We start from the raw sequence: 22,776 nt of genomic DNA, 5'->3' as shown, positions 1-22,776 counted from the left end.
CTACATTATTCTAAGCAATCCAGCAATTATCTTTTTGATTCCATTCATCTAGTTTTCAAAATGGCAAAAAATCAGTTCTGATCAAAACATCAAAAACCTGTTCAGCCACAGATCTAAACAGTATTTGCATGGAAATAGTTACTGTATGCCAATGTATTATTGGTCAGCATCACAAACATTAAGAAAACTATTTATACCCACCTGTTCTACTATATTATCAGTGAAAATCTTCGAGTAGTTGGGATTTATATAGGTTTCCTTCCAGTCCTAAAAAAAATATGATTTTAAAACATTAAAACAGAACAAATGACTTTATAAATAATTAAAAATAATTTATATTCTATTAATTTACTCTAATAAAAGCACTGGAAACAAAGACTTTCTAATACATATAGATGAATTGTTTCTCATCACGTCAAAAATTATGAAACCTGTCATCAAGGCCACTTCTCAAACTCCTTACTCTGGTCATCAGTTGGCCTGTTGACATGATATATTGTTACTGGCATCAACAGGTGTTAGAGAACACCTTTTAGTACACAACCAATATATAGCATATAATAAACAAATATTCTCCATGTAAAGCCTTCAAATCCTAAATCCTTTATAATACACAAACTTTAAATTTTTTTCTAATACAATAAGTGTTTCATCACTGATTAGATGCATACCACAGGATTTTCAAATATCTGCCAAAGGTCATTGTTGTAGTGGGAGGTATTGTAATTGGCTGTAGAAATAAGTCTTCCAAATTCATGTCTGTTGGTAACATACATGAAGACACCCTATACCAAGTAGAAAAAATGTCATTAGCAGAACTGTCCATCTTAGCAAAAACAATGTTTTAAAGAAGTTTGTTTATGCCTGTGCTTTCATAAAATATATCACACACTTGTACATACATTTCATACACATGCTGTTCATTTATCTTTCATTTTCAATTTGTTGATTCTAATCACCAGCTAGTGGTCACAGTTTCTTGTTACAAGCATTTATTTGAATTTATTTTCTAAACATATTAAGCCAAAACATATATTGTCCATAACGTGAGCCTACATGCAGTTATAGAAAGGAAAAAAAGAGAAGATGTTGATTGATTCTTTTCCAGAAAACCTAAGCCAACACACTGGAAATACCCTTTCTCAAACTGAAACTACTCATACATAAAATCCAACATCTAGGGTTTAATTTCTGATCAAAATCTGGAAGTACAAGCTAATAATAGAAGAGCTAATGGAAGTCAGAACAAGAAACTTATTTCAGAGCATTCGCTACATGATCCTGGTGAATTGACCTGAAATAAAAAGAATTTGGCAAATACAGCATTACAAGAACATTCAAATCAGAGTACAAAACAGGTGAGCACTGTGAAGTATGTTCACCTAAGCAAACACTGTGCAAGATATCAAGTGTGACAAGATTTATTATCAAGCTATTAACAGAAGAGATTAACAAAAATCTCTTGATTAGAAACAGTAGCAGAAAATATTTCTTTTAAAAGAAATTTAGATTTGGTGGGGTTTTTTTTCTTAGTTTACTGTTTTTCAGACTAAAATCTCATTTCAGAAGTGTTTGTGACTTTCAGATTTGCAGCAGATGAAGACATTCTTTAGTTATTTTGGTATTTCTGTCTATGTTTTTGTCTGAAAAAGAGTTAAACTGTTAGAAAGATAATTATTATGTTAAACACATGCCCAGTTGTGGGCACTTACCAAATCATAAAATAGCTGCAGCAGGGAGAATAAGGAGGGTCTGGGTCAAGAAAAACAGCTTAAAATTACACCAATTTCACAACTGTACTGTGTGGTCCGCCAAGGGGGCCCAGCTGACCTGCTAGCAATTTGAGCTTTAGTTCTTCCTAGGACTGCAGAAACAATTTTAGCTATGGAAGCACAGCTTCAGCACACCTTGACCTCAGAAGCACTGAGAAACCTCCCTGAGGAAACAAGCCTCTCTAAGACATTTTGAACTGGTCAACTGCCACCTGTCCCTGGCAAAAACTTGAACATTAGAAGACTGAAGTGAAAGTTAGAGCAGTATTTCTTTACAGTAAGCGAAGAGAGGAGAAGTATCTTCTTGTGGTAGAATAATACTGCACATAATAATAACTAATGAATAAAAAAAAAAAAGCAACACCTTTGGGGGTCTGAGCATATGGAATGTTTCCGAAGAAGGGGAGTCTTTTTCCCTTTGTAAAGTCTAAAATGAAGGAGAATCATCACATCAGTTTTCTGATACATAATCTCTTTCTCTTTTTCCGAATACTATTAGGCTTCCACAGTTACATTAGGAAAATAACAGCCTTGGATCAAAAGCTGATATGCCTTTACAGACAACATGCAGTCTCCAAGCAAAGCCCATAATACACATGTCAAAGCTGCTTCCACCAGCCCCTTCTTATCTGCTGCAATACAAATACAAGCACGTACCAGACCATCTTTCAGCACAGACTGAGAAAGGAGAAAAGAGAAAGCAATTTTCTGATGAGCCAGTCACATTAGTTTAATGAGCGCAAGGGAAGCACAGGTTTGCAATAACTGATGCTGAGAAGGTTTGAATATAGCAGAACTGGACGGGGCTGTTCTGAAGATCAGTACAAACAAAGGAGATCATGCCTTGTTATGAGGGAATAAAAAAAAATAATAATACTTGCCAACTTTTCTTGTTCAATTCAGCAAAACTATTTTTCAATGCTACAGTGTCTGGAAATAGGTCTGGTTTAGGTCTTATTTGTTTCTGTGCTGAAACTAGTGTAAATATCAGTAGAAATGTGGATTTACATATTCATAATTTTACAGTAAAATAAGTTTTCTCTCATTACTTACAGCTTAATGCAAGTAACAAATTTCTGATACAGTCTTTTATCTCTCTGGAAAAAATAATAAGCAATTCATGCTTCCTAAGAATATTCCTACCATTTCATAAATCACTTACACTTTATCTATCAACACTGTCCATCACTAGTTTAAATATGTATCTATTAAAACGTATCATTGCGAATTATTCCAACTTAGTCCGCCAGAAGTTTCACACTGAATGAAAATGGGTATAATAATGGTCTAAATGCATCAATAAATCTGAAGTCATACACAGCAGGTAAGTTGAACCCTTTTTCATCTTGTTGAGGTTGTGCCAACAAGGAAGGTATTTTAACCTCAAAAGGAATTTTCAGTGAATTTAAATGAGAACCATCATGCAGTCAGTGCACCAGTGCACTGGCCTTGCAAAAACCTCCATCTTCAACAATTTAAAGAAATACACCTGAAGTGTTCTACGTCACAAAAATTGGCCAGTACTTTAAATTGTAAGTAAAAATATCCAAGATCAACCAAGTGAAGCAGTCAAGAGCAGCAGGACACAGAGAAGTCTGTGTATATTTAAAAGCAAGCTGTTGTAGGTACACCTTACCATTTCCCTTGCATTCCTGCAGAGCGCCATATCAGGATCCAACTTATCACGCATAAAGTAGTTCTTTTCTTTCATCTCTGATCTGAGAGTTTGTCCCTCAATTAAGTATATATTAGCCATATATGGAATATTCCACACTCCTCTGTAAAAATAAAAACAAATGCAAATAGTTTAAAGCCATGAAAACTGATTTGTTGCCTAGTCTATCAAATCAGTTTTTATGTATTTGCTGAGAATACTAAGCAAGTTTCAAGGAAATGAATCTGAAAGATTCCCAAGACATTTGACAAACTACAGCTGGACATTGTGGACATCTCAAAACGTATGCGTAGGCAGTAATTCAATTTTTATGAAGTATTGTTATAAAAGATAGAAAGGTCACATTCTCTAAAGAGTTTTAGCTCCAAACATACTCCATGTTTCCATAGTTAAAGCAATTAGTCAAGCTCTCTTAGGATATTATTCTACACTGCCAGATGGGGAAAGTAATTCTAAAACACGCTCTTAAATGAGTTTTAAGACTGAGGCTCCACACAACTGGTCTGACCTTCTCACACAGATACTCACTGACCAGAGTAGGCCACGTATTTATGCAAGTTGAGCCAATATCAACAAAAAAGCATTGCTGTCACAATGCACTCTGCAGATTTCCTGCCTCCCAGCACCACGATCACATTTTTCAGTGTGACTGACAACAAGTCACTCCTACTCAAGCAGTCAGCCTGTTTCAGACTTTTTTGAATGAAACAATAATTTCTTTTGACTGAGGTTCCTGGGATAGAGTTTGGGGTTTGCTATTTGTTTGTGTTGTCATTTTCTGTTTTATGCACTGCTAGACCAACCAGACACAATCAGACAGCTACTAGTAACGGGTATGCCCATTTCTAATATCAGCTCCACCATATTAAGCACTTGGCTTTTTTATTCAAGCTGTGAGAATGAGAAAAAACAAATGGGATAACAAAAGCATTTCTACAGAATAGAAAAAGCTAAACAATATAACTAAATGAAGCTCCTCAGAAATAATACAAGATTGCATGAGAATGTAACAGTATGTTAGTAATAAATATATTGGGTGCCTTGACTTTCAGAAATAGCTTACAATTACTTACACTCTGTTCCCTTGGACAATATCAATATAGTCTTCTGATCGAGCATAGTAGCCATCTGGGCTCAAAGCACCCCAGAAATTGGACCAAAGCTTCCCATGACGAGTGACAAGAGGAGCAATTATCTTTCTGTGAAGTGACATATTGAATAAGAAAATATGAACTTTCCTACATATACTGTACATCAAAATATACCAGTTTTCCTCAGCTTAAAATACAGTGTAGTTAAAACACCATCAAATGTCAAATCTCAGAATACCTATTCTGAACTTAAGCAGGAAGAAACAGCACCCAAGCATCCACTGTCCAGAAACAGCATCAGTGTAACAGAAGCAAAGGTTCCTGTAAATTGGAGGTGGCTTGATTTCCATACTGCCCACAGCACAACAATAAGAAGCGTGTGAAGTCAAAGACATGAAAAAAACCTAAACAAACCAAGCCAAACAAAACTACAATGAAACTTCAGGTATCACAACATTTTTTCAGACCAATACCTCGCCCAAAACTTAATAGCATCAAAAGGTGAAATTTAAGTTGACTAGAATAAAAAGAATAAACTGGCACTTTGTTTCAGAGCGTGCCTACTGGTAGATATGTTTCACAAAACTTCCGTTTCTTCCACCTAGTGTACCTGGCTTTTAGACTCTACAACAGTAAACAGTATTTCAGGGAACATAATGCAAAGGACTGGTAGACACATCCTTACTTAAGGTCCATCCCTCTCACTATTATTGATAATTTATCTTTCTTTGATATACCTAAGATTCCCAAATACGTTTGAAATAGTCAGTGAAATCTTGATCAATTTCATAGAACCAGCTTACAATACACCATTTTTTTCGGAGGAACTTTGAAGCATTTAAAATTCACATCAGGAATTTCTGTTTAACAGGAACAAAACTACAGCAATCAAATATCACAGGTAAATAAAGAGGATCTTAACTAAGTAAGAACAGACAGGATCTTATTTCCTCTGGATGGGCCCCACCAAATCCCTTCAAGTTGGAGGAAATTCTGTATATATCAAGAGATACATACTATACCTGTTCTGTTCTATCAATATTCTTAAGGTTTTCATGTTTGTCAGCACGACATCGGCATCTATGCTGAAGTAATAGTCACATGCTTTATCCTGGCGACAGAGGTCCCTAAGAAGACAAAAAGGAATAGTTAACTTGCACACATCTAGAAAAGATTAACAAACAAAACAAACAAATGAAAACTAAACCACAACCACACGCCCTCTGCAGCGTAGTATACTATAAGAAAGTTGTACTTAGATTACAGTAGTGTGATAAACTAAAAGATGATTTTAAAACATGGATCACATACTTTATGTTTTTAGTAAACTAAGTGAACTCCAACCTTTACCAAATTCCATAAGAGCAACTATGCACTGTCCAAATGGAAAACAGGGGCAGGGCAGGGAAGGGGGAGAATCACACTACTAATTTATATAGCTGGATGTCAGTACAATCACTAAATAGTGAAGTATGAGCTTATTAAGTAAGCTTCTCTAACAGGTAACTGCGTGTGGCTGTAGCATTGTCCTTGGGCAAAGATGTTACCGATGTGATTTTTCTCATCTGTACAGTAATGGAAACCCTACAAAAAGTGTAAACAAAAAGTATAAAGAAATATATATTTAAAGACCTTTTCTTAATCTTTTTGTGACCTATAAGAATAATATAGTTGGTAAAAAGAAATATAAAACAACTGCACAGGTAGTGAATGGAAATTAGAAAAAGGAATTAAATTTGTCCCATCCACTATTTCTATGAGTTCTGAGATCAAAATCGCAAGAATAAATTATTTGCATAGATTGCCACACCTTCAAGAGAGAGCTTCCACCAAGCAAAAGGCACATTCTACTATAAATTAAAAAAATAAAAAATACAGACTACATTTGCATATTTTTGGCAAGGTATACTTGCTAGGCTAAGATTCAATATAGTGAATTCAGACTTCCTACACTAAAAGAATAGTAGGAGATTATATTAAATCAAATATGCTTCTAGAGAAAGAGGAATAATTTCCTCAAGTCATACTAAAACAGTTTTCCATCACACAGGTGCAGAACTGGCATTAATTCCATTGTAATGGAATTACATTGAGACATTAAAACTATTTTACTTTCTTCCTTTAAAATGTCTATAAACACTGTTTTAGTTTACGTTCCCCTTGATTTGATTGAGACTTTTCTGCAAAGGGAACTGCTGGCATGGCTTCCTGCCCACTCCTCCTCCACTCTTCTCTGCCAGCTAACACAGCACTCCAGCCAGTGGTTAGTCTGCCTCCCCTAAGGATTACTACTAATCAACATCTTTTGTGTGCTTTTGTTCAACCCTTCTTCTGCTCAAAGGACTTTAGTAGTATTGGCTTTGTTGGAATCACAGTAGAAGGTAAAGCTGTTTCCCATAAATTTAAGAAACCCTTTCCTCTTCAGACTCGACCAATAAAGACTATTAGAGACAGATTTTTAAAATATCAAAATGACAGAAAAGGCCTTCCCGCTGCTGCTGAGGACCCCATATTTGGACACACATCCATAGGATAAATCTTTGGTCAGTCTCCGGCTTTACTTTAACAGACATCTCCTTCACGTACAGTTTTCTAGCTTATGTATACATGTTTTTATGACCACAATTGCTTAATCAGCACTTTCTCACAAATCAGCCTCAGATGAAACCAGCAGGATTTATTTTGGCCATATCACAGCCCAGCAATTAAGTCTTTATGGCATTTTCCATTCCTACCCTATTCTGTTCAAAGCCTTACAGCCAGTGAACACAATTCACATGTAGCTATACATTAGCATGATTGCATTGACTAATAGTAACCTGACTTTTATATTGCACTTGACATTAGACATTAAATTTCTTCCAAGAACATTCAGCTTCTTTATCCTTATTCTACTAATGAGGAAACTAAACCTGAGAGACCAACAGATTCCATGCTTGTTGAGGATTCCGATCACAACATGGGCCAGCGCTTCCCCAAAAGCAGCTAAACCTTTTGCTGCTCATAAAAACAATGAATAATTTAAATATTTTTAAATCACTAAAGTGTGAAAAAAACACAAATGGAATAGGTCTATATTTAGGCAAACATGACTGGTAAATAGAATACATGATTTCAAAATGCACAGTCCTTCAACTTTTGCTCCCTGACCCCATCCCCTTAAGTCCAGAGCCTGAGGATTAAAACTGTTTCAATGCATTCAGTGTTGAAAATCCGTCTATTTTTCATTCATATAGTAAATCAACACAAAATACTAAATTAGAAGTTTTGGTCTAAGTTACACTTAGTCACTCAATAATGTATTGAGAACTCTTTGAAAGTATTATTGCCTTAAGTAGTCTGGAAATTCAGGTGTAGTACAAACCAAGGTGAAACTTCTAACTTGAACCTCAGTAACCAAGAATATTAAATATACTCCTTCTTATATTTTATGTATATGTATACATCTATAAAAAGGCCAAAAATAATGCTACTATTTTGACCGTCCTTTGACTCATTTTTCCCCTATTTCTTTCTATATAGCATTGAAGACTGGCTTACCAAATAGCAAAAGTTCATGTTTAAAGCATAATTCTCCTTGCGTTCCCAGATACAAATCACCACATTCAGATATGAAGTTTAAGTTTTGCCTTTACACTTTAAGGTCACAAACAAAAATCTCCACAAAATGTAGCAGCTTTCAGATATACAGAACGAGTTGTAAGAGAGTCGTAAAAGTTTCTGCCAAAATTAATAAAGTAAGCCTACTCTTAAGAAATTAATGCATCTTCTCTTTAGGCTTTCAATATAGTCAAGTAGCTTTCCTAAGGAAACAAAAGTAATCCTGGATATTCTCATGCTTTAAATTATTACCTTCTTATAGCGTATGGTAACCTCTCTAGATGCCGAAATCCCAGATTATGTATATCTAGGTAACAGCAAGGGAAAAGTAGAAAATAATTTCTAGCAATAATGATATGTATAGTAACAACTTTCCTAATCTAAATTCAATGGCTAAAACTTTTAATCTACCTGCTTTACACTCCACTTAATTATAAACTAAGACCAAATGTTGAAAAGAAACCTGTATTTTCATATGTAACTTAAATCTATTTCAGTGTAGCAAGTAATAAAAATCCAGAAGGCCAAGACTTCTGATTGGAAGTGTGAAGTGAAGCTCAACAGATCAGTTTAAAGTATTTTGCAATTAGAGCGATGTTTAAGTTTGCTTAAAAACCACAAGCCCAACTGGAACAAGCTCATCTGAAAAGGGAAAGTGTGACTGTTCTGGTCTTCATCAAACTTTCCACTGAGATATTTCATTGGGCTAGTTTTTTACAGCAGTAAGACATTTTTTCTACCCAATTTCTTTACTGTTGGGTAACTTAAGGGTTGGTTGGGTTTTTTTAGACATAGTTTGAATTTGCAGTTAATCAATTTATCACTTTTATATCCCTCACAAATTGGAAACGCAATTCCAAATGCGGACTGTGAGCTCACAGGGAAAGCACTTACACCATTTGACAGATCTCTAAAAGAAAATGCCTTCATACACGAGCCAACCCTCACTGAAAGACTAGAGACAGTGCCTGCCATTTAAGATGACGTGTTGGATCTCTCCAGATAGTCGTAACAGTATAAAGGAACACCTACCAGATACCACTGAAAACAAAGACATGTAGCCACAAAACAGATAAAGCACTAATGTTTGGCTTTGCCTCTCATTCTTAAGTATTGTTTTTTACCACAGTCACCACACCTGGAAGCTACTGAAATACAATAGGGGTGGGAAAGTTGTTTTAATTCTGCAACACTCAAAGTTAGAAAAGTTCTTCCTCCATCTGAGGCTGGAATCCAGAACTGAAGCGTTCAGAAGCAACTCCAGGAAATCCAAGTCTCCAACAGAAATCACTTGACATCTAGGACGCACATATTTAACACCCCTGCTCTTCCTTCAACCACAGCCAAGTTGCTTTCCCTATCTGCAGGACTGAGAGGGAGTCCTGCACCCATGTCATCATTTATCAATACCAAACGGGAGCTCAGAGCCATTGACTTAATATCATCTGACTTTCAAGAAGCAAACAGGAGACCCCAAATTCAGCTTAAAATCCAACAGTGACGTCCCAATCTCTCTAACATTCTTCTGGAAACATTTGAAAGTTTTCAGTGTAAATCTTCCTTAAAATTTGTGTATTCCTACTAAAAGTTTTTTTAAAAGTTCAGGAAAAATCCTAGCTGGTTCTATTACTAATATTTTTGAGTGAAGAAAAAAACAACCCTCTAAAAGAAAAAAAAACCAAAACACTGATGTGTCTAAATACAGGGGAAAAGATTATGGAGAATAACTTTTTTTATAAGTAAAAGCTTGGAGAAATGAATTAGATAAATTCCTGTATCTCCCCACTTTTTATTATTGCTTGAACATATTTCATATCGTTATTTCATACTTTCTGTCATGACAAATTCTGTAACAGCTGGCTGAAATCTCATCTCCAAATGATGCAAAGCCACAAAGTTTTTCTTAAGGAAAAATAAAACCAAATGCATTTCTAGAAGACACAATGCAATTAGAATTTCTATTTGTTTGCACCTGCTTCCTCCTCCCTTTTCCTTTTAAATTACCACTAAATATAATTTTCTGCACAAACTTTTATAAGTTTGTGTTGTTACATCTATTTTATTTCAATAGCATTCTTTTTAAAAAATATTTAAACTTGACAGTTTATCAAGTTATCACGTTACAACTCATCATGTTTTATTATATGCTAATGTTCAAGATAACTATAATGCAAAAATAAGCCATCACACCTCTTATTTCTCTGTAGCCCACTATTATCTTGTCCTTCATTAGAAGACAAGATGACAGACTACTGAAGTAGTCCAAACCAGACATTTTCAACAGCTTTTTTATATTACACAGAAACCATAAAATACTCAACAGTTCCTATCTTATATGTAGATCTTGCTCAACCACAAAAGCTCCTACTTTCGTATCTTAAGATGTAACGTTATTTGTGTTTAAGATGCAAAATATACATAACATACAAAAAAAGAATTAGAATATGCACCACTATAATAGATTTATAAATTAGAATTTACATTCCCATGTTCCGGGCTTCTGCTTGACTCAGATTTTCTTCGGGTCCAACAATTTTGATGTTTCTGATAATGTTCTTGGCTTTTTCCCAGAATTTCTTGATGTGTTTTTCATGGTAAACCTCCTGTAATCATGTTAACATTGTTTATAGTCAATGAAAAGTACAAGCAGCTGTGATATCATAAACATAATGTCCAAGAACACATTCTGTTCTATCCTAAATAAACAGATGGTGAACAGTATTTGAAGATATTCCAGTATATTGGTCAACAAAATGAAGCTCTTCCGTCCAAAATGTTCGCAAAAGAATCCAACACATCAGCAATATAAGTCAAAGCTGTACCTCCAGATCACTGATGCAAGACTCACCATCTGCTTATGCAAATTTTTTTCAGGATATTTATTTTACAAACTTCAAAGCCCATCCTACAACCCCAGTGGCACACAGGAGTTTTCTATGCAACTCCAGAATGGCTTTAGAGAGGGTGCTGCCACCTGTACCCAGGTGGACAGTCACAGCCATTGCTTCTTTAAAATATAATTATTTCTATAATTTCTAATTACTCTACCTCTAATTTAAGAGAGCTCATCCACCTGCAATGCTTCCAACCCAGTGCCTTCATTTGTAGGTTTTGCATATTAGGCTTGACATTAGCATAATTAAAATATTGCATAGGGTGTTTCCTCTCTGTCATGAAAAGCTGTTCATCCTTTTATACTAATTTTGAATACCATACGACTTCTGGATGAAGCAATCCAGTATAACCTACAATTCCTAGGCGCATATCACATTTGTATCTTTAACATTCCCTTATAAAAAGCAACACTGAACACTTTAAAGATATGCTCTACTTCTGTTACTCTGGCCTGCTGTGCTACGATATCAACAGTAATGCACTCCAAGTGAAATAGGGCAGAATTGTATCTTCCTCACATTTCTCTTCCAGCCCAGTTTTTTTCCAAAAGACTTACGCACCTTACTCATGAAAACCTCAATACTGAAGTCACTGGTCAAGTATCAGCAGATCACTGGGTAATTAGCAAAAAGCATTAAAGAAAAATTTTTTTTAAAAAAAGCAAATTATCTGTACTGCCATTCAAGATATATCTAGATACACAAGTCTTTCCCATGGCCACCAGTAGGAGCACCAAGAGAAACATAAGTGGTCTGGGGTATCAACAAGATGAAAAGGAAATCCAATGTCAGCTACTGGATAACAGTTATTAATAATTTGCTTTAACATTTGGTCAGACCTGAAACGGTCAGGCAGTTGGTCTAGATGACGATCACAAGTCCCTTCAAAGTGGAACTATTCTGTTCTTATTCTACTCTGTTGTTTTATGTCAATCAGTACTTCCCCTAGAAGCATACACTTTAAAATACAAGATTTTTTCACTACTAAAAGAGAAAGAATTTAAGCATTTTCTTTAAAGAGACTTCAGCAAGCACTGCCAAAATTTCATTTGTGTATTTTTCCCACTTCTGAACATTAAATTCTGAAAGATTACCTTTTCCTATGCAGTTTAACTACGCACATAAATAGAATCCACACGCTCCCTCACACATTTCCATTGATATCATAATTTTCAAAATTGAATCTTTGCAACATAGTAACATCACACTTACATTGTTATGAATGAAGATACTGAGTGCCTCCTTTGGATAGTCCAGAGTCAACAATCTATCTAAAAATTTAGGTAGGAATGGAGTGGGTTGTTCAATGAAAACACCAATTTTTACTCTTGGATATTCCTAAAAGAAAAAAGTTTTCAAACAATCAAATCCAACTAGCTCAAAAGTACTATGCCCCCTTTTTATTTTCACAGACTTCACTAAATAAATAAATATAAAGGATTTAATATTGCTAGAAAATTCTTTGAATTCCAGTAACAGAAACTGGAAGCAGAAAATTACCTACTATGTTTTTAAAATGCTTACTTAAAAAAATTAAAACAGAAAAAATATTTAAGGAAATACACTTAGAACTCCATAGCAAATTCATTTTTTGAAAGTAACATATATCAACTTGACAAGAAAATATAGTGAAGGTCAGGGTTTTTTAAAAGCAATTAAAGAATAAATACAATAAAATGTTTTACGCATTTGTCCTTTAAGCCAAAGACTGCGATACCCTTCCACACACTTACAAGTACTATTTCCCCCAACCATTATAATTGGGCTCCACATTCCTTCCCTACTCACTGATTTTGTCCAGACCTTTGATGAACTAACTAGAACTCCTCCCACAGCACCCAGAGATACTAGAATTTATCCACCTTATTTTAATGTGAGTTCGTATCTTTCTTTCGAAGAGTGGCACTAATTCTTGGTTTGTATGTGCCTGATATAGAGATTATAACCACTAAAAGAAACTGAGGCCATAGTTTTGTGTGTTCCTAGAATATATTATTACACTATGAGAGGTAAAGAAATGTAACCTTCAAAGGCCCCAATTCCTACACAAAGAAATGCACTGATTTAACAAAAATTCTTTCCACCTCTATAACAGACAGTATAAATGCCTAACACACTACAAGGCTCGGAAAGAAACTTTATATGAGTACAAAAGGCTGCAAGTTAGCTTTCCTTAAGCAAGCCAACACCCACTTGAAAAGTGTCTGGATAAATCATCAGCACATGTTGAGATTTCACAGTGTCACTGTCTACATCGGAAATCCAGAAACATACTGGCAAGTGTACCAGATCGGAAATATTAGCACCAATGTTTACCCTAACTACCTCCTATTCACAACTTCATCTGCAAATCTAATACCTACTCATGCAGACATCCTAATAACTTTGAAACAGCTGATGAAAACAAGCACACTGATATGCCTTGAAAAAGCAACTGTGATATTCTCTGGCAACTGCTTCATTGACAGTGGCGTCACAGTAACTGGTTCCACTGATGGTGAGCCATGAGAGAAGTAGGGTGTGCAACTGGGCTTGCTAAGCTGACTTTGTACATGTGCTACCAGTAATAGCACTTCTGCAATAATTTATTTTGCATATTTCTCTAATTCTAAGGCCTTTTCCCTTTATTCTCCAGAACAAAGAGTAGCAGGTTCAGGCTGAACCTGCAGAGGTTACAGGAACAATTGGGAATTAGTAACACTCCTTCAGTACACCAAAGTGTGAACCACTTGGCTCCAATGCCTCAGAAACGTGGTCAAAGCCAAACAGTGTCTAAAAAAATTAAGAATGAAGATCTCTGCAAACTGCATCTCCAGAAAGCAGAGTTCATCAATGTACACTGTATAATTTGAATCTAGGTCAGAATGAATAATTTTAATACTCAGCATTCTGAGTATATCAAGTCTGAAGTTTTGGTTCTTCCCAAGTATGCCTCAGCAAAACCACTTTGGGAATACCCAGTCTGCACTGGGATGTTACATTTTCTCTGACAAAGTTTCTCATTTTCACTAAGGTCACACATTTGCCTTTTGAAGTTTACTCTTCTACAACCAGCAGGTGAGCAAACAACAATTTTTGTAGGAAATACAATGCAGTCATATGGAGACAAAGCAACCCTTGCCACAAGAAGCACCAGTGAAGAGAGAGAATGAGCAAGGTCATCCTTTCCACTTGCATCCAGAATTCTTCATCCCACCAACAAACTTTAGAACTTAAGAAGTAACTCTAGGGCAATTAAGTTTGTGACCCAGTTTAACTAAGGTTTTAGAAAAACCACAAACCTTAAGTGGCAAAAATTTACACTCATTGAGCCAAGATGCGTTATTCTATTAAAACTCTGCATTTGAGGCTCTCAGCTGCATCACAGGTAACCCCCGAAACTCAGCTTTTCACAGGCCACGCTCCCAGCACCTGCTCACATCAACTTTTGTAGTACCTTGGGCTCTTCTGTTTATCCATTACAGAACAACCAGCACAGCCCGTAGCAATCCTTCTACCCACCTCTGCCCCACATACACCTACCCCGACCTCTGAATGATATCCTTTGTGCCCCTGATGGAAAGCAGTATTATTTCAGCTCCTTGCCCTACACTGAAGCTTATCTGTTTTGTACCGCTAAAATCAAGGTCTGTAGGTGAGTCTAGGCCAAAACATGGAAACCACAACACCTGAGCATATGGAGTCAAGGACCCAATCATGCCAGAATTCATCTAAAGGAACTCAAAGCCCAAAATATAGCTGGTATCAACACATCTGATTCTCTACTTGCTTATGAGAAGAACAAGAAAATCTTCAGAAGGCACAAGTGCATCAATGCAGAAGGTTAAATAAAACATTATGGGAAGAATGATTAGAGGCAGAGAGCTAGTATTGATCTTTTTACTGAAGATTCCCTGTTAAGCAGCAACCAGCCAGGCCAGAACAGAAAGCGCATTCAGAAAATGAAATACTGCTTGTACTCAGAAATGCCCAAAGTAAACACTTCCACTGAGGCCAAGGAAAATCTTGCTATTTTTGCTGGCAGACTGAGTGAGGTATAAAGTCCAAAGAGTGAATTATAGTAAGGAAGAAACATTCCAAGTAGATGTACATAAACAATAGGAAGCTGTCCAGTAAATCCACTGCAGGTTACCCCCCATTACTGGCTTTAAGATTAAACTGCACCCCAACCAGGTTTTAATTGCCAATTTCAGTAGGAAAAAACTAGACAACTCCTTTTCCTAAGGTAAACTTTATGTTAAGGGTGCAAACACTTTTCAGTAGAACACTGTTTGAATGTTGTATTCTGAAGGCAAAACTAAGATAAAAAATATAAAAATCTGAAAGTTATTGTAATAACCTTTTTCATTTATACTCCCATCTATCAACTGCTTATTGTCCAGAAATTCTTTCACTCTGTCCCTTCATGAGAAAGATAACAACCCATTTCTTTCACATTACCCTCAACATGACACTCTAAGACCTGTTATCATTCAAGTCTTCAATAGAGAACAGAAACAAAATATGCTGCTGGAAATAGCCTGTTAGGAATAATCAGAATGCTCTTTTAAGTACAAGCCTTACATTTCCATATATTAGATCTTACTATTTACTCTGCCTGAAGTTTACTGAGTACAAGCCAAAATATTTGTCAAGACACTAAAGACATCACACTTGGAGCCAAAGACCCAAACCAAGTTCCCAAATATTTGATATACACACACGCATGTGTACATGTCTGTTTGTTCTAGCCAATCTCTTACATCAGATTTATTCTAGATACACATTTGCATATACAATACAGAGATCTATTACCCTTTACAACGTGAAGCAGTTTTGACTATTTCTCTGTCTTTCATAAAATAGTAACTGTAACCATGCTAGTTAACTAGCTAGTTGTCAAACTCTATTTGTAACAGAAATTAAACTGATGCATATTCAAGATTTTTTTTTTCAGGTCTGCAGTTAAAAATCTGAAATAACTAAAGAGTTTTTCTACCTTCCAAAAATTCTAACTATTCACTTGAATCTGTACGATTCAAAAATGATTTGTTCACCCTCAGTGAACAGAGGTAAGGATCTGGAGGGCTTTTGGAGATGGGGTCACCTACAGTAATATCGGAAAACTTATATTAAAATACATGCATAAAACAACTTCTAAATGTACCAGTATTTCCAGTTAATTAAAATTCCACCTTTACAGTTTCATATACCAGAAAAAATATCCAGAGGTGTCTACAGCACATAGTATTGCATATTGAAGCTGCATTTGCCTCAGAAATCACTATACACTTATAAAATGCATTCAAAAGAGTCCTGTTCTTGTGAGAAGGATTCTTACCGTTACCGTTGACAGGTCTAGTAAGTCTAAATCACAAATACCACAACCAGTTTCCCGTGTCCAAGCATTGGGGATATAGTTTCCCAAGTAATTCAAGTGAATCTGGTAAATAAATGAACAATTTAGATTAATGAAACATGCACGCAAATGGTGATTTGTACCTTTTAATGAATTCGGGCTTACTCATTGAATCCCTTAATCCTAAAGGCAATTAACTGTCTTTTTTTTAATTATTATTTAAGACTAAAGAAAACCCCACAAACATGCAAAAATAGCTGGTAAAAGTTGGTTTTCTTTTCTCTTCATTTACAAACCAGAGATGATAACCTTCTAGCATCTATGTTTATTGCTTTAGTTAAACCAAAAAGTTGCTGCAAGCATAACAACTATAAACTAAATGCCTGTATGACTTCCAAGAAAATAACCAACACTTGACACAAAACACAAAGAGCAGCTATATATAGAAAACATAGAAGGTAGCTTCCTAGAAGATGCGGTTTTTATAATATATATCAAGATGCAGAAGCAGCCAGTGGGATGTGGTTTAAAGCAACATGTAGCTTCTTAACACATTTTGAACTGGCACTGAACAAAACATGTAGTTTTTCTGTTGATGGGCTGCCCAGGCTGCCCTGTACTCCTGGATACCATGGGAAGTTTGTGAGAACTTCACTTTTCTCTACTGCCATTTGCAATGGTTAAGGGTTCTCTTATGGTGGGGAAATTCTGCCTAAAAGGTGTTTATTATTTATTCTTGCTCTGCTATCCTCATCAAAAACTGGAAATACAGAATATAATTTTGCATTAAAACACACTCCAGCCCAATACTCAATCTCCATTTTAGCATATTCGGGGCATTTGTTTATGCATATTGAAAATCATTCTAGAAAAAAATCATCCTTCCGATTACCTTTTAACAACCAGACAGGCATTCTTCACTTTTTTCAGGAATTGTTTTGTGTTAGTGAACAAATTAATACAAGCTTACTCACTTCTAATATCCCATACTACAATGAATTTGGGAACAGTAGGAGTTGTTTCAGCAGCAATATCAAGCTACGGTGATAGCAGAATAAGATCATGGAGGGAGCTATTAGAATGGAGGGTTTATCCTTGCAATTCTTATTAACATGAATTAGAAACAAGCAATGGTGGTGTGCTATTACTGTCCAGACACTTCCACCATTGTTTCTGCCTCTATTAAAACTGTCGTCTTTGCACAGAAACAAGAAGTCACTCACTTTAGTCGGACCATTTCCATGAATAGTGATTGGTAATGTGTCGTACACTGAATTCCTTGCTCTTACTTTTCCTTCTTCAAATTTCAAAAAGACTTCATCTGAAAATCAGTAAGATCATACAGTCGTAACAGTTTATAAATAAAAGCTAAAACTTCAGAGTTCTTAAAGCTCTTGCTGAAACAATTTAACTTGCTGTTGCTATCACTGTCAACATTATTTGGGAATGTGTTCATTTTTTTAACTAGACCTTGAATTCTAAGCTCTTTATGCTAAATAGTTACATTTAACTACAGAGCTTGCCATCAGCAGCCTTCAATACGCAAATAAAATCTGCTTTAAAAATAAAATTGGTTTTGTGCAAATGCTATTTATAGAGAGATGACAAATATTTCAGATATGACCTGTCTATAAAAAGTTCTTCCATAACTCTGTGTTAAAGGTAAGAAAGTAAGTTTACACAGATTCTCTTTCATTTTAAATTCATGACAATTAAATAACATCTAAAATGCAATTTTTATTACCAATCTTACTCCTGTAACTAAGTTTGTTAAATACAGACGGGAGAATGGTTCTTAACTTTGTATTCATTGCTAACTTCATTTGTTGAAAAATATTTTTTCTATTTTAAATAAAATAAAATGGGAGAAATCAATTAATATTAAAACCCAAAGACCTGTAACTAATTTGGTAAACACATTTAGTCATTCAAATGCTTCTTTAAAACATGCATGTTTAGGGAATGCTATTCACGGTTAAGCAAAGAAAGTGTTAATAGTTAATAAAACACACAGCGTGCAAATCATACACTTACCAATAGCTCCATTTAGGGTCTGGAAAATTGTACATTTGTGGTCCAAAGTAATGTTAATGCGTTCCTGAAAGAAAAGTAGCAAAGACTTTGAGGCATTCTAAAAGCCAGTGTTTTTATGGTAATGTCACAGTTATACTGCAGTGGCAGCAAGTAATCAGGCAATACTATTCTCCATATCCAGCTCTTAGATACATTCTTTAATTTTATACAGTTAATTTTCTCTATGCTCCTAAGTTTTGCAGCTGTATAGCGATCAGTATTATATAGACAAAAACTTTATCTAAACTTGAAAGATAAATGTCATAACTCTCCAAAGAAACTTCAGTTTGGCAGTACAATGCAAAGAAAGTCTGTCTAATCTTAAAAAAATAAACTAAGACATTTTAGCCAAGCAACAAAACATACCATGTTTCACAGTATCAAAAATATAAAAGCCAAATCTAAGTATCACATCAGAATAGAAAACACTACTGGTTTTAAAACGTTACCAATATTGTATTATAAGTCTTACTTAAATTTTTATTTACAGTACCTCATTGTGAAGTTTTAACTCATTGATCAAAGTACACAACCTTTAAAACCCTCATACAGACAACATACTCTGTTTCGATCTTCCAAGATTTTGCTACATATTCTACCACATTGGATACCATAGAATCATAGAATCACCAGATTGGAAGAGACCCACTGGATCATCGAGTCCAACCATTCCCATCAATCACTAAACCATGCCCCTCAGCGCCTCGTCCACCCGTGCCTTAAACACCTCCAGGGAAGGTGACTCAACATCACCCTGGGCAGCCTGTTCCAGTACCACCACACAGAAAATTAGTACTGAAGTATAGTACAGTATCCCAAGCATAGCACCATGGAGGTGTTTTTAAATCACAGTGAAGAAGCGCACTGTGCAGACGTACACATCTTTTGTCTAGAAGACAATCTGTTCAGACAGCTAATTATAATACTTTTGACTCCAGTGCAGAGTCAGCTTTAAAGCTTCTACATCCTGTCCTTTCAATTGCATATCTAACATCTGATTTAACTTGCATAAAATCAATTCAAACACTAAGGGCTGGATGGAATGCGCAATGAGGAGAGGCTAAGGACTTTGGGCTTGTCTAGTTTGGAGCAAAGGAGGCTGAGAGGTGACCTCACAGCTCTCTACAGCTTCCTGAGGTGCAGAAGTGGAGAAGGAGGTGCTGAGCTCTTCTCCCTGGGACCAATGATGGGATTCAATGACCCTTGCATGGGAACAGTTCCATGTTGAACCAGAGGAGGTTTAGACTGGATATTAGGAAGCATTTCTTTACTGAGAGGGTGGTCAAAGATAGGCTTCCCAGTGAGGTGCTCAATGCCCCAAGCCTGTCAGTATTGAATGGGCATTTGGACAATGCCCTTAATAACATTCTTTAACTATTGGTCAGACCCATATAGACCAGGCAGCTGGACTTAATCACTGCAGATCCCTTCCAATTAAATTATTTATTCTTGTACCTGTAACTAAATATGCCCCATGTTTCAGGTATAACTTAATAGAAAAACATCTGCCTTAAGCACACAAATGCCCAAAAATTAACCTCAAAATTCTGCAATATCAGCTTCTAAAAGTCTTCTTGCATCAATACGTTATTAACTTTCCTTAGCCCTCTTTGTCCAGTGTCAGGGCCATGTCTCTGACCAATCTATCATGCTTTAATGCTGCTACTCAGCAAAGAACTTTGTTAAGCTAGGGCATGGAGAGGTCTTCACCAAAAATTTATGATGCAGCTTTATTGAACGTATGTGCACAAAAAGCCAAAGAGTTAGAGATAGCTGCAGGCAGGATCTGAAGTGGCAGCAAGCCAAAACATAAAACACTGGATCAGCAAGTAGTACAGTGACACCATGGAAAAATGCCACATTCTCCAGCCGTCAAACTACCGAATACATGGGACTCTCATTGAGATGAATGCGTCCAATCATATACCTCAGAGCTATTATTTCCAACAACGAAGTAAAACCTGCTGAGATCTGCAGACAGCCTGAAATAATAAATCAAGCCATGACCCTTTGGAAGCCTGTTCATCACTCCAACAGTAGGAACCTCTGGGGAACAAATACAACTGTCAACATGGCACTCAGGAACAAATAGACATCATTACTTTTATTTTTATCTCCTGATGTTTTATGAGGAGCAGCATGTTATTTCAAGCAGAGAGAAATGAGAAAGCTAGTCACTACCTACCCTTGCCAATGGGTCAACATAGATTTTGGTGTAAAACAGCTGGTCATCATCATTATCCTGCAGATTCCATTGCTGCACAATACGATTTATATATGGAGCATAACCAATAAACCCTGTAAATCACACACACATACGTTATTTCTGTAAAAAAGCCCTATTCTGCCAACGCTATCCACCAGTCAGAGACTTCACTCTGACTGGCATCAGCAAAGGAAAAGCATGAAATTCATACAACTTGGCTCAAAATCCAGTTTTCTTCTGCTGCTGCTTTAAAGAGTTCATAATTAAGAGTTATTTCTATCCTAATCCTATTTTAAGGGAAAAATTAGGAAACATATCTGTTTAAGACAGTCCTGAGAATTCCAAAGCATGACATTAGACTACTACTGTTCAAGAAGTTAATCTGAGTTAAAAAGTTTCATTTTGATCAATCACTTCTTGCTGGCAGAGAAGCCTGAATCTAATTCTGCCAGAACTACAAAGAGAACTCAACTCAAAGAGAATATACATTATATTTAAGCCAAAACAAAAGAAGACAGGGCAGATAGCTGAGGTAAAGAAGGGAGGGAAAGGAATAGGGACACTCACAGATGTACATGTTGCCAACCACCACCTAGGAGTAGCAACACCTCGTGCTCTGTAGCAGTGTCAGAGCACGTATTAATCAACTGTGAAATTATTACCAGAGCTGGCACTTAAATGAGGATACCAGAATTAACAAATAACAGATTAACAGGAGTAACTCACACTCCTCCTGGAATGAACTGCCTAAGCCATGCTGAAGGGCTAGGCACATCTATGCTATATGCTGAGATTCTCAAGGACAAAGCAGCCAAGTCAGGAAATTCTGTGACCCAGCTAAACTATGCCTATCAACAGTATGCACTGCTTTGACTGGGCTCGTATACTAGATTGTTTCTAAAGTAGATTCAAATGGTGGCAACTAGTTCATCCCTGCACAGCATTTCACTGCAAGGCAAAGCTGCTTGCTAGGATGTTAACTTTATTTACCTGCTTTTTACAAGTTATTGCAAACAACTCCTATGTAAGTTTGAATAAAAACTATTCTTGAGCACAGATGAGGAGCTATTCAAGTGGGGAGAGAGAGGGGAAGAGGAGTACAACAAATCCAGTCCTCTTTTATACTTGGCGAATTCAGGAACAGTTCCACATACAAACGCATAAAACTGATAACAAGAATGAGCCATGCGTAAATTCAAGTGCCTTGCGTGTTCAACAATCACACTTGCCTCCTGAGTTCAGGAATCGTTTTCCACTCCGGACAACAGGATACTTGTCAGCTAGTCTTTTATCTGGCCAAATTAGTCCATCTGCTGCAAAAACCACTTTATGATTAGTTTCCTGGAATTTCTTTAGCAGTTCTTCAGGCCCCCCTGCAAAGATAACATCATAGCTGAAAAAAAAGAAAAGATATCTGTTAGACTAGTTTAATTTTAATGCTTCTGTGTCCAAAACAACAAGTGGTTGGACAATTCAAATTTTAAAATCATACAGATAGCTCTTTGATTCTGATAAATGGCTCATTAAATCATGTTTTACCACAAAGTAAAAATCTGATATACTTCTAGAGGAAAAACTTCAATCAATACTACTTATTCCCTTCTACTTACATGCTTTTTTTTTTTAGCCTTCTGCATTTTGAGCAATCTTTTTCATTCAGGCTTTGTCTACCTGAAATTAATTTTCACATTTTAAGTATTTTGAGTAAAAATATATTTTTTTCTCTTTAGAAAACTGTTTGTGTTTAACAACAACAATCACATTTAGGAGATTAAATAGAGGACTGAAAGATGATTTAGGTGACTCTCACTGGAAAACTCCAGATGATCTTATTCCAAAACACAACAGCACTGACTTTCTTCTGAAAAATCTTATCAATAAAGTGCTTAGACATATATTCTATTTTATGGCCTGTTGCCCATAAACATAAACTGTGTTGCATCCTGACAATATATAGATCTCTTCTTCAACCTCTTTAAGGTACTATAGGCTTCAGAAGGCTCTAACCTTCACCATGTCTATTTACAAAAAACTTAACCTGCCTTGAGCGTTCATCAGATTTGACTTGCAACTCCTTTTGAATACAAAGACCTACAGGTGGAGGGCTCACCTCTAAAAACAGCAGTT

The 22,776-nt window shown here is 36.0% G+C and overlaps 1 protein-coding gene across 2 annotated transcripts in view; it reads right to left on the bottom strand.

The window, feature by feature from the left end:
• Positions 1-22,776, bottom strand: part of PLOD2 (procollagen-lysine,2-oxoglutarate 5-dioxygenase 2) — a 51,804-nt gene that overhangs the window by 5,440 nt on the left and 23,588 nt on the right. Inside the window, exons 4-16 of one of the 2 annotated variants that reach the window (XM_069864912.1) lie at positions 21,879-22,042; positions 20,629-20,741; positions 18,405-18,468; positions 17,594-17,691; positions 16,353-16,454; positions 12,245-12,370; positions 10,620-10,741; positions 5,561-5,665; positions 4,521-4,646; positions 3,409-3,550; positions 2,137-2,199; positions 672-785; positions 202-267 (exon numbers count right to left, since the gene is read on the bottom strand). In XM_069864912.1, coding sequence (XP_069721013.1) covers positions 202-267; positions 672-785; positions 2,137-2,199; positions 3,409-3,550; positions 4,521-4,646; positions 5,561-5,665; positions 10,620-10,741; positions 12,245-12,370; positions 16,353-16,454; positions 17,594-17,691; positions 18,405-18,468; positions 20,629-20,741; positions 21,879-22,042 — 1,405 coding nt within the window. The remainder of the gene's footprint in view (positions 1-201; positions 268-671; positions 786-2,136; positions 2,200-3,408; positions 3,551-4,520; positions 4,647-5,560; positions 5,666-10,619; positions 10,742-12,244; positions 12,371-16,352; positions 16,455-17,593; positions 17,692-18,404; positions 18,469-20,628; positions 20,742-21,878; positions 22,043-22,776) is intronic. The other variant, XM_069864913.1, reaches the window with a different exon arrangement.

The sequence above is a fragment of the Phaenicophaeus curvirostris genome, chromosome 10 (assembly GCF_032191515.1).
Source record: "Phaenicophaeus curvirostris isolate KB17595 chromosome 10, BPBGC_Pcur_1.0, whole genome shotgun sequence".
NCBI classification, from domain to species: domain Eukaryota; kingdom Metazoa; phylum Chordata; class Aves; order Cuculiformes; family Cuculidae; genus Phaenicophaeus; species Phaenicophaeus curvirostris.
Note: the sequence above shows the minus strand (reverse complement) of the source record. Positions and strands in the feature narration are given on the sequence as shown.